The sequence below is a fragment of the Gallus gallus genome, chromosome 4 (assembly GCF_016699485.2).
Source record: "Gallus gallus isolate bGalGal1 chromosome 4, bGalGal1.mat.broiler.GRCg7b, whole genome shotgun sequence".
NCBI lineage: Eukaryota > Metazoa > Chordata > Aves > Galliformes > Phasianidae > Gallus > Gallus gallus.
The window spans coordinates 88,629,263-88,640,900 of NC_052535.1; the positions used below are offsets into that span (position 1 = coordinate 88,629,263).

At 47.7% G+C, this 11,638-nt stretch overlaps 1 protein-coding gene across 1 annotated transcript; it reads left to right on the forward strand.

Annotated features, from left to right (window-relative positions):
• The first annotated feature begins 7,063 nt into the window (after positions 1 to 7,063).
• On the forward strand, positions 7,064 to 10,586 carry LOC124417907 (kyphoscoliosis peptidase-like). The gene is made up of 4 exons (XM_046941164.1): positions 7,064 to 7,179; positions 7,889 to 8,006; positions 8,545 to 8,736; positions 9,876 to 10,586. Exons 1-4 carry the CDS (start codon positions 7,083 to 7,085, stop codon positions 10,072 to 10,074), a joined length of 606 nt encoding a protein of 201 aa, XP_046797120.1. The 5' UTR covers positions 7,064 to 7,082; the 3' UTR covers positions 10,075 to 10,586.
• The last annotated feature ends 1,052 nt before the right edge of the window (positions 10,587 to 11,638 follow it).

The window sequence follows — 11,638 nt, forward strand, 5'->3', positions numbered from 1 at the left end:
GCTCGCTGCCAACATCTGAGGAGTGAGCAATTCTTCTGCGTCTCTTAAATTCTGGATTCCTGCTGAGTGCTCCATAAAATAAAAAATAAATAAATAAAAAAAACAACCTCCAAACCAGCTCCCTGCTTTCCAGCCAAGAGACTCCCTGAGTCTGGAAGCCTTCACGAGTAAAATTAAAAAAATTACAATGAAAATGACTTCTCAACCACGCTCTGCAGGAGAAGGCTGCAGATGGGCTGCCACGATCCCACGCCTTGGCCAGCTCTTGTGAGTGCACGGTGCTGGGCTGCCATCCTGCTGATCCCACGTTGCTCGTGGTGAGGTGAGCACCATTTAGAGAAAGGTGGGTGCTTGTCTACCTGAAATTTCTCCTCATTCTCCAATAGTGATGCCATTGTCCGGGGATGCATATGGCCCAAGGGCTACACCCAACCCAATGGGACTATTTATCAGCCCTCTACCATGCAACACAACCACGGTGAGGAGAGCGTAGTTAAATTTGCCTTGGCCCAATCCACGAACACACATTTGCAGCTATATCTCAACATTGATATCTGTTCTCCGTAACACATATAAGATCAAATCAGTAGCAGCCCTGTTTGGAATGGACATTTCTTCTTGAACGTCTGGTGCCTGCGCTCTTTCCACATGGTGTTTGTAATCCAGGCCCGTGTCCACCCACACAGCCCTCATACCACACAGGGTTACAGCCATCATCTCTCATCTGGGCTTAGCTGATGCAAATTTGCCTTTATTGCACATGCAAAACAACTGGGCACAGTTTACACAGAACCTCTCTCCTCTTTTCCAGAAGAAATCTATTTTTCCTCTCTCTTTTTTTTTTTTTTTTTTTTTTCCCTTTTCTTCTCCCCACTTTCAGCCAAATACTGGGAATTTTTGTTCCAAGAATAGGCTCCCAGTCAGCTGGCAACTCTATTCCCCCCCTTATTATTTCCTGCTTGATCAAGAAAATTTTCAATATCAGGAGATGGAGCTGAGATGAGTGAGGCAGAAACAAGGGATATGATGCCACTTAGTGGAACATAGCTAGATAATAACCAAGAACAATATTCTAACATCCATGCTGCAAATTACTGCTCATCTCCACGAGATGCTGTTCTTATTCCTGATGTGCACCAGAGATTTCCCAAGGTACCAAGCTATGGAAAAAAAACCCTACAAAGCAGCAAAAGGTGCCCAGAATAGGAGCAAGGCTGCAGCAACACCTAAACCTATGGGCAGCAGCAAGAGCTGGCAGGCAGTCAGCTCCCGCTGCCCTGTCAAAGCTTGGATGTTGATAAGAGAAAGTCTATTCCCTCTCTCCTATCTCCCTGCAAATACACTCCAACCCATACGTTGCAGAAGTGCCAGGCTTTGGTTGGAGGCAGCAACCTTAGCACGCTCGCCGGCACTTTATAGTATTTTTAGCCTTCCTGACATGAGCAAGGTGCAAAAAACAGAGCCACCCCTGTGCTGGCATATGTATATAAGGGATGGGGCTGCTGGGAGTTGCTTGTCTTCTGCAAGCAGTAGGGAGCTGCAGCCGGGTCGTGAGCAGGGTGAGTAGAAACAGCCCCATTTGGGGTAATTTCTCATCTATTTTTGCCACTCTTCTGCACGAGTTCTCTTGGCTCCATCCATTTCCTCACATGTCATGTCCTCACCTGATGGGGATGGGGTCCGGCATGGCCCTTCTCTTCTGGCCCCTCTGATTCTCCCCATCCCCTGACTACCATCACCTCCTCCCCCCAACCCATGGCATTCTCCCAGGCTGGATGTGGCTCTGGGCAGCCTGGTCTGGTGGTTGGTGACCCTGCACATAGCAGGGGTTGAAACTCGATGATCATTGTGGTCCTTTTCAACCCAGGCCATTCTATGATTCTATGACTCTATGATTCTCCATCCCCCTCTGCACGCCCTGCCAGGCCAGATCCTATAGCAGGATGCTGCAGATATCTCAGGCAGCCTCTCTCTGCTCCTATTGTGGAGATTTTCTGTTTGACCCATGATATCTCCCTAAGCTGCCACCGTTGCAAATTTCCATCCCCCTCACATCAAAACTGCACAGAGCAGCCGGTGATAACACGATGCTTTAGAGTCACACTCATGGTCAGGGCAGTCCAGGAACAAAGTTGAGAGCCTGCTGATAGCACAACCGTCCCCGGAGTCCTTCTCCCATTCAAATCAGAGCAAAGTGCTCTCATTGCCCTCTGCAGCAGCAACTCAGGAATGAAACAGCACCTCTAAAGCTGGCGTTTCATGGGTTAATGTGGTGGCATCACTGGGGCAGTGCTGGATGAAATCTGGGGGAAAAAGTAAGAAAGCAGCACTCCTCTATTCTTCCTTTCTCCAGCCTCCAGTAAGCAATGATTTAGGGACTTCTGAGATGGGCTGTGTCTGAAGGATCCAGTTCAAGGCAAGGGGAGAGAAAACTTCAGAGATCCCAAAGTGATGCTTTTGCTTAGATTTCTTTTAAAGCCCTAAATATATGAGTGATACAGAATTGGAAAAAAAAAAAAAAGTTTGGTTTCATGCCCAGTGAAAGTTCTCCCATTTTAAAGTAAGACTGAGCACGTGGGAGATGTCCATCTTTTCAGTCCTATGGGCTATTCCACTATTTCTAAGTGGTCGTTCACCACAGCCCCTCTTGGCTCCCATCCCAAACATGAAGGCATCACAGGGAGGTGTGCTCAGAGTGAGAAAGAAGGGTTGGGGCAAAACTGGGCTTAGTTGGGCAAACCAACCAGTCTCCAAGCTTTGTCAAAGTAAGTAGAGAAAGGCTGTAGTTCCCAGGACCTGCTGGGATTTATTTCTTGAGTTGGTCAGTGCTGGTTCATGTCAGGTAATGGCCACGAAGGGCTCAGAAGTGGCCTCTTGTTTCTCACTTAGAAAGTGGCAGGTGAAATGCCTTTGTGCCTGTGACAGTGGGTGTCTGTGCATGCCCAAGGACAACTTGAATATGTCAACAGCTGGGCACTAGCAATTTGTCTCTTCAGACTGGGCATAAATAGGGAATGTACAACCTCAACAGGCAGTACAGAAACCCCGCAGAAGCCCTGCCAAGACAAATATCCCATGCACAGGGCATGGAGGACCTACCTAGGGTACAGCATCCCTTTGGGGCATCCTCTGGTTTTGAGCATCCAGCACTGGATTAACCCATTGCTGTCGTTTACATGGTCTCAATAAATACGTGCATTAATGAAAAAAAAAAAAAAATGGATGGACTCATAGAATCATTAAGGTTGGAGAAGATTTCTGAGATCACCACATCCAACCCCAACCCACCCCACCATGCGCACTGACCACGTCCCTCAGTGCCACATCCCCATGGTTCTGGAACACCTCCAGGGACGGTGACCCCACCACCTCCCCGAGCAGCCTTTAAACTGGTGATCATGGAGTGTTATCCCGTCTGGATGAGGCTATCCTACTCTCACAAGCCTCATCCCAAGCAGAGAGGAAAACCAGGGCTGAGTGACGTCTCGCTTTCCTGGAAGAGTGAGGCCAGCGCCTGGTGCAGATGTTGAAAAGCCAGCGTGGGAGAGGCTGGATGAGGAGAGTGACAGTTCTGGGCGACGCTAAGTGGCTCACAGCAGGCTCTGCTATTTGCATGGCACAAATAGTCATTTCATGATTAAAAACAACAACAGCAAATGGGAGCTAAACCAAGATAAAACCAGAGAGCGCTGTGCAAACATTGAGGGCGACGTGAGAGCTGGCTCAGCCCACAGCTTTAACCCAATAACCCCACCAGCCCTGGATTGCACCTTACACTTTATCACCTGTTTTCTCCTGCAGGCTTCTCATCCGGCTCAGCTGCATTTCAAGAGCAAAGAGATAAAGTAAAGGGTGACAATATTTCTGCAGGCCCTGAACGGCAGAAGCAAATCCCAGCAAATCAAAAACATTTTGGGTGGGAGTTTGGGGAAAAGGAAAGATGTGCTGAAAGATGAACCCCTTTGGAGCACCTGAACACTAATTACATTAACTCCTTGCTCAGCTTCTGGGGGCGAGGAGGAATGCTATGTGACCGGTCTGAGCTGGGCTTTAAATGTCCCTTCCAACTCAATCAATTCTATAATTCTATGATTCTACTTTTGGCTAACTCCTGTTGACCAAATCCCCATTCACTGTAACTAACCAACCAGCCATACAGACTGGTGGGCTTCTTTTGTAACAAACTCACTTGCTTTTCCACCCACAGACCTTGTGATTTCTTCCTCCTTTACCCACTGCACAAATGAAGACCATCCATGATGAAGCCGAGCCATCCAAAACCCACACCATCAAAGCCAGAGAGCTGATTCTCTCCCCTCACTCCAGGAATGGGAACCACCATGAAAAACAACCCACCCAAATTACATCAAAATGGGCCCATCCTAAGAACCATGAAGAAAACCCGATACCATCCCAGGCAGATGACATCTTGTCTGGTCAGAGGGCAGCTCACATGTCAGATGTCTGTAATGGCAACTTTAGCCTGGGACAGGTTTCTGAAGAGATCAACCTCAATAGCTCAGAGAAAATACCCCACCAGGACAGCAATGCAAACAGGAGCAAGAACAGGGTGTCAAAGAAAGTCTCAGCTGTGCAAAAAGTGAGAGATGAGCCCAAGGATTCCCCATCCAAAGATGTTTTCTCGTTTTGGGCCAACAAAGTTAACAACAGCAGCAAAGGGACCACCTTCCCAAAGCTACTGCAGAAGTCATTTGTGACTGCAGGAAAGTCCCCTCCAGCTCTCCTTCCCCCGAAAAGACTCAGCTTAGAAGAAGAGAATCAGACTGAAAAACCCCAAAGAAAGACCAGAAGAGATCTCTTCTCTGACACAGAAGTTTTCAGCCACGTAGACACTCATGTCCTCCATGTGAGCCAGCAGGTAGGTCCTGCAGTCCCTCAGCAGACCCATGTCCTAATATTCAACTTCTAGCATATGTTCTGATGACAAGATGGTACCTAGTGACCTCAAGGACCTGGGGGGTGAAGTTGTCCTAACTATGTCCAAAGGTCTCTATGCCAGGACATGGAGCAGGATTGTATCAGGGTTCTACCTGGAGACCCTTCTGGAAGGGTTCAATGAGGAGAGAAATGGGTCATGCGATACCCCAAGGCAGGACAGGCTGTGTTTAGCTATATGGGAACCAGTGACCAGAGTGCATAGAAAAACACACGAAGCCAGCAACAGCCACAGACAAGCTGTATCCAGCAATCTCTTTATATCTGTGGCAGCCTGAGTCTCATTTTTCTCAAGCAGGAGGCTTCAGTTGTGTCCTCATCTCAGTCTGTGCCCTGTTATATGATGCTCTCCCTTTCTGGATGCCTGGGAGCCCAGAAGGAGAGCACCAAACTCTTAATGCCCGTTACTTGAACCACACACTGCTGCTGTAATTTCTCCCCTGGGGGCAGCACAATTTGTCTGGGCAGTGAACTCACAGCTTACACGTCAACTCATTAGTGAGAGTGAAGAGGTACAAGGAATAATTGTGCTCTTCGTTAGAGTTGAAACCTGCAATTTCTACCTAGCCCGAGGCTAATATCCTTTGGGAAGAAGGATGCTGTGGTGTTTCAGAGTCTACCTAGTCTATTAAGAGGAGAAGAGAGGGGGAGGGAGCTGGAAGAGAGGAGAGAGAGGATAATAAACAACTGAGAATGCCTGTAAGGCAGTGGGAAGCCATGGGAACAGCTTGTTTCGCTGTTTACCCAAGGCTCTTGCTGCATTAAAATCTGATGCACCTAGCCTTTTCCCCTTACATGGGATTTACAAGTGCCAAGACCAGCAACAGAGCAGTTCGCTGAGTATTGCACCTCTGGTGGCAGATGCTGCTTTGCTGATGGTGCCCCGGGAATGTAGGATTTTCCCCTCTCCCCACGCATCTGTTCATGAGAGATTTGATGGAAGACCCCAGGCAGTACAGGTGCAGACCCGGACCCCTTTTCTGGACATCTAGGAGTAGCGTGGGGACTGTTTGAGTGCCCCCATATCAATGCCATTTGCACCAAGATGTGCCAATGGGGAAGCAGGTAGCCAGGCATCTAATGGATGAGTATGTTTTTTCTTCCTTGGGAGTAACTATCGTTACTTGTTTGCCCAGCAGCTGCCCAGTCGTGACAACCTCATAATGGAAATGCAAGGGAACAGCAAGAGCACTGTCGTTTTAAAATAATTGCTCTCTAGTCATATCTTCATTTTTAAACTCAGCAAGGAAAATATTCAGCTGTTACAAATGCGACGCTTCCCATACGCAAAGAAAGAGATTTCCAGCTTTGGTTGAGGCAGGAAAGTCATTGAGGAATGAAATAGCAGGGGCAGAAGGCTGTAGAATTGAGCTGGACTAAATATAACCCGGTGGAAGAGAAATCTACTGCTAAAAATATTTGTGCTAGCACAAAAGAGGGAAGAGCCCAGGAACGTGGATGAGTGAATAGGAGGAAAGGGGCAGAAAGGCTTTCTTTGGATTAAGAAATAGGTGAAATTGTAGTGGTAGAAGCAATTCCTTTCACCCATTTTGGGGAATCAGTTTGCTTTTACAATGTCCAGAAGAGGATCTGAGCCACAAGGATGCTTCTCTTCTGCATAAATAGACTCATAGAATGATACAGGTTGGAAAAGACCTCTAAGATCCCCAAGCCCAACCCTAACCCATCCCCACTGACCATGTCCCTCAGTGCCACATCCTCACTGTTCTTAAATACCTCCAGAGACAATGCACTGAGATGTTATTTGGTGTGGGGCTGGAAACCCACCTTCTCCCGTTATATGTTGCAGATTTGCACCACTGGAGAGTTATCTATGACAAGACTCTATAGACAAAGAAATGGGAAATGCCACCTTCATTTCCTCCAAACAGCAACTCCAGTCCTTAAGATCAAGCATAGGAAAATGGAGAAATGTTCTACCATAAACCATATTTTTGCATTCTCAATTCTAGAGGGAGAGAAGTGAAGCTTTGGGCTTTCTGTGATGTACATTTTCCTTCCAGCAAGCCCATTGTGTCAGCAGTCACTGGCCCACAGTTATGACACCAAGGTTGCCTTTATCTCACCTGTACCCTTCATTGCAGATGAAATCGGGGCACACCAGGATGTCAGTCCAGGCCATCGTTCCTCTGATCACTGCCAAATCCCAGAGCAAACTGGAGATGGTGCGGGCCATATGGTTCTGGCTTTGCCATAACATTGGTAAGTCTGGTCCCACTGTTTCGCAGTCACGTGGTGGAGCTGAGAGCCCTTTCCTTGAATGCAGCCTCCTGGATTTTGGCTCCTCGTGTCCTGCAGGATAGATTCTACAATGTTCTTGTTGCAACCACAAATTGAAATATTCCCCTCTCAACTTTGGGAAGGTGCCTGGGATGGGAACTGGTTGCAAACTGAGAGCCTCCATTCTGAAAATGGCACCTGCTTTAAGGCACAACCTCCCACGTGGGCACCAGACCCAAATAGACACCAGTAAAGCTCTCAGCTTCAATGCATCGGAGGGCATTTCTCCAATAATGCATGCATGGTGCAAACTCAAGGAAACTGATCTATGCCTGTAGCAGTCATCTGGGGACACTGGAATCTCTGCACAATGCAGTCACTTCATGCTACTTTGCCCTACTACATCCATGTGTGCAAGACAATATGACTGTCACTGTACCTCACTTGAATGGCGCAACCACTGTTTACATGCGCTGAGAACCCAATTCCCCCAAGGCTTTAGCAATTCTTTGCTCATATGGGGAATTGTCAATATTCAATTGTCTTGAATAACGATTGGAAGAAGAGCTGTCATGGCTGCCAGGGAGGGTAGACAGAGAAACAGGGTTGGGCAAGAGAAGGAATGGGATCATTTTGGAAATAATAAGTCCTTACGTTGGCCTGAAATTGGGTGGTATTCTCCCTTTCCTAGAATATGATGTGGATGGCTTCCTTGGGCTCTCTGAGAAGATCCACATGCCAGAGCAGGTCCTGCAGACAGGGAGAGCTGTGTGTTCTGGCTATGCTCATTTATGCTGCGAAATGTGCAGGTAAAACTCACCTTGTGCTTTCTCCTCCTGCCCCCTTGAAGATATGAGAGAGGAACATAAAGATAGGATGGGCACCGCCCCACAACTGGCATAGAATTATAGAGTATCCCAAGTTGGAAGGAGCCAGTAAGGGAGTAAGGGTCACTGTGTCCAACCCTTGGCTCCACACCGGACCACCCAAAAATCATACCCACGTATCTGAGAGCAATGTTCAGATAGTTTTGAACTCCAGCAGATGCTGAAACCATTTCCCCACCATGTCCTTGGGCACAGCAGCTGCCTCCCCTCTTTTCTGCTTGGATGGAGGGGCAGACATCTGTTTGGCAGATCAACCACAATCAGAGATACAAGGAATGAGGGTTTGGAATGAGCAGGAAGGTTGCTGAAGTGTGAATTTGGCCAACATCTGGCACAAGAGGAGCAATGCCTTGGCTTTAAGGAGGTTATACTTACCATGGAAGTCGGGATGGTTTCCAAAAATCAAGCACCAGGCAGTGATTGGTGTGTGATTACCTCCCCTACTTTCTCTCCATGGCAGGGAGGCAGGTCTGAGCAGCGTGGAGATCCCAGGGTTCAGCCGAGGACCGTGTGCCCGTGGAGGTCGGCAGTGCCAGCAGCAGAAGAGCAGCCACATGTGGAACGCAGTGCAGCTGGAAGGACAGTGGTGGTTCCTGGATGCCTGCTGGGGCGCGGGCACTGTGGACACAGAGAGCAGGTTGTTCGTGCCCAGGTGAGACAACCTCTCCCCCAGCACCTCTGGAGACATGTTCCTCAACACAAATGGACAAGGCTCAATACCCGACCTTGGAGAAGGCCATCCCAAACCTTCCTGTAGACCCTTATCAGAATTGCCAGGCCTTGAGCTCTCATTTCAGGTACATCCCCAGACACCGCTTGCAGATGGTCCACTTTTGACCACAGTGGTTGCTCGGGAACCTCGTGCAAAAACAGTCTACACATAACACCTATTACATGCAATGCCTTACTTCCTGAGCTGTGCTGGCAACTTCCCAGGTGATAGCCACCTCCACTCCCCACCAACTTATTTTCATCCGTGGTGAGTGTCACTTTTGACATAACAAATCCTTGTTTTTACAGCAACTTTGCTCTGATGTGGCTCCGCACATAATTACTTGAGATTTCTTAGCCCATGCTAAGCAAATAATGACTCTCACGGAGGTTATTTGTACAATTTAATAATTTCCATTAACTACATTATGGGATTGACGTTTTTGATTCTTTTTTTCTCCCTAATAATGCATAACAAAATAATTGTGGAATTTCTAGTAGGTAATTATCTTGCTGAGAATAGTTTATAATGCCAGTGAGTATGGGCTGCTTTTAACTGAGCAGAAGCAGACTAAAACATCACCTATGGCAACAGGCAGAGATAAATAACAGCTTCTTGTGGGTCCATCCCCTGCGGGATCTGGTCCAGGCTGGGCAGGCTGAACGTCAACGTTCTCAGAACCATCAGATCAACAGACACTACAAGGCTTCCCACCATGAACCCAACACAAGGGTGAAGGTTGACCCACTCAGCAAATGCCTAAGTAGAGGTGGTACCTTGAATGTGCTCAATCTGACCTTCTACTTGTGATGCATTTTTCTTCAAAACAAAACAAAATACGGGTAAACTCTTGGAAGAGGTCACAGGACTGGTTATGTGGAAAGCAAGACTATCAACCACTATAACGTAGTTAGTCTGGAAAGTCTAAATGAAAGCTTGGCCCTTCCTTACTGATGTCGGCACCACTCTGATGGTGTGGGGGAAGTTCTCTTCTCATACAGCAATACCTCATTATCACTGCCCTGGATGCTAAGTGTTTTCTTGTTCCCTCCATGATGTCCTCTTCTCTCGCCTTGCAGGCATGATGATTTCTTCTTCCTCACCGACCCTGAGCACTTCATTGAGACCCACTGGCCAGAGGACCCCGCGTGGCAGCTCCTGCAGCCCTCCATCTCACGGGAGGACTTTGAGCAGAGAGTGTTTAAAACTTCAGAATTTTTCAGACTTCAGCTCTGCCTCCTTTCTCCAAACACTTCCCTCCTCAGAACAGGTAAATAGAAAGCAAGGGGTAAATCCAAGTAATATAAAACCTAGCTTGCGTTTAACAAGTCCAAATTGAGGATGTTTCTCATTAAAAAATGGACCATCTGTTGATCTTTGAGGTCCCTTCCAATCCAAGCCATTCTATGATCTGTCTATTTTTAAGCACATGTTTAACATCCAGTAGAGCAGAGGAACATATTTAAGCAATTTCTGGAGTCGTGGCCATTGTGATCCTGTGATTAGTAGACTGGGAATTAGGATTCATAAATCATAGCTAATGGAGCCAAATCACTTAGGCCCTTTTGTGCATGGCTTTTCCCCTCTAAATTCGCCAACAGTAGCAAAATAGTTTCACGATACCTGAGACACAATCCTCATTGTGTTCACCAGATGGGGAGGGACACTCCCAGACAAAACACGGCCTGAAACAGTCACGTCCCACATTCTGAAAGGGAGGTGGAGTTGTTTTTCCCTGATGGTAGTTTTCTGATGATCTTTCAGGTCAGATGCATCGTGATTGATATATGTATTTTTTGGACACATTTTGTACATCCATTGCCCTGGATGGTTTCATGTGCATATAGATTCCTCCTGCAGTTTAGTTTATCAGCAGAGTCAGACAGGAGATAAAGCTATCTCAGATTGTTGTCAGGCTTACAGAAAATGAATGTACAGCAAAGCCCACCAGGAGGCTTTTGACTGGGAGGATTTATTGCTTACGCAGGAGAGCAAATCCTCCAACATTTCCAGGACACTGAACACTGCTGAAATGGGCTATTGCTACCTTTGGAGCAGCAAGAAGCCTGCACAAATCCAGTGAAATTGGGAATAGCTGAGAGGTCGGTGATACCTTTATGCAGAGGATTTATGGTGCCTCTCCACTGCAGAAGCTCAGAGCACGCTAGGGAGGGGACTTGGCCTTCTTCTACCAAGGGCCATACAGCGCCAGTGTGGAAAGCCACTTTCCATCATCTATCAGCGTTCCTGGTCAAGGGGAGAGGACTCAGAGGATTGTAGGCTTGCCAGTGTGACTCTGATCTACAAGAAAGGTAGTAAGGAGGATCTGGGGAACTACAGGCCTGTTAGCCTGACCTCGGTGCCAGAAAAGTTTATGGAGCAAATCATCTTGAGGAAGATCATATGGCATGAGCAGGGGATCAGGCCTAGGCAGTGTAGGTTCATGGAAGGAAGGTTCTGCTTGACCAACCTGATCTCCTTCTATGATCTAGTGACCCTCCTGGTGGATGAGGGAAAGGCTGTGGATGAAGTCCACCTAGACTTCAGCAAAGCCTTTGATGCTGTCTCCCACAGTGTTCTCCTGGAGAAGCTGGCAGCCCATGGCTTGGACAGGTACACTCTTTGCTAGGTAAAGGAGTGGCTGGATGGCTGGGCCCAGAGAGTGGTGAAGAATGGAGTCACATCCAGCTGGCAATCGGTCACGAGCGGTGTTCCCCAGGGGTCAGTGCTGGGGCCTGTCCTCTTCAGTATCTTTACTGATGACCTAGATGAGGGCATTGAGTACACCCTCAGTAACTTTGCAGATGACACCAAGTTGGCAGGAAGTGTCGATCTGCCTGGG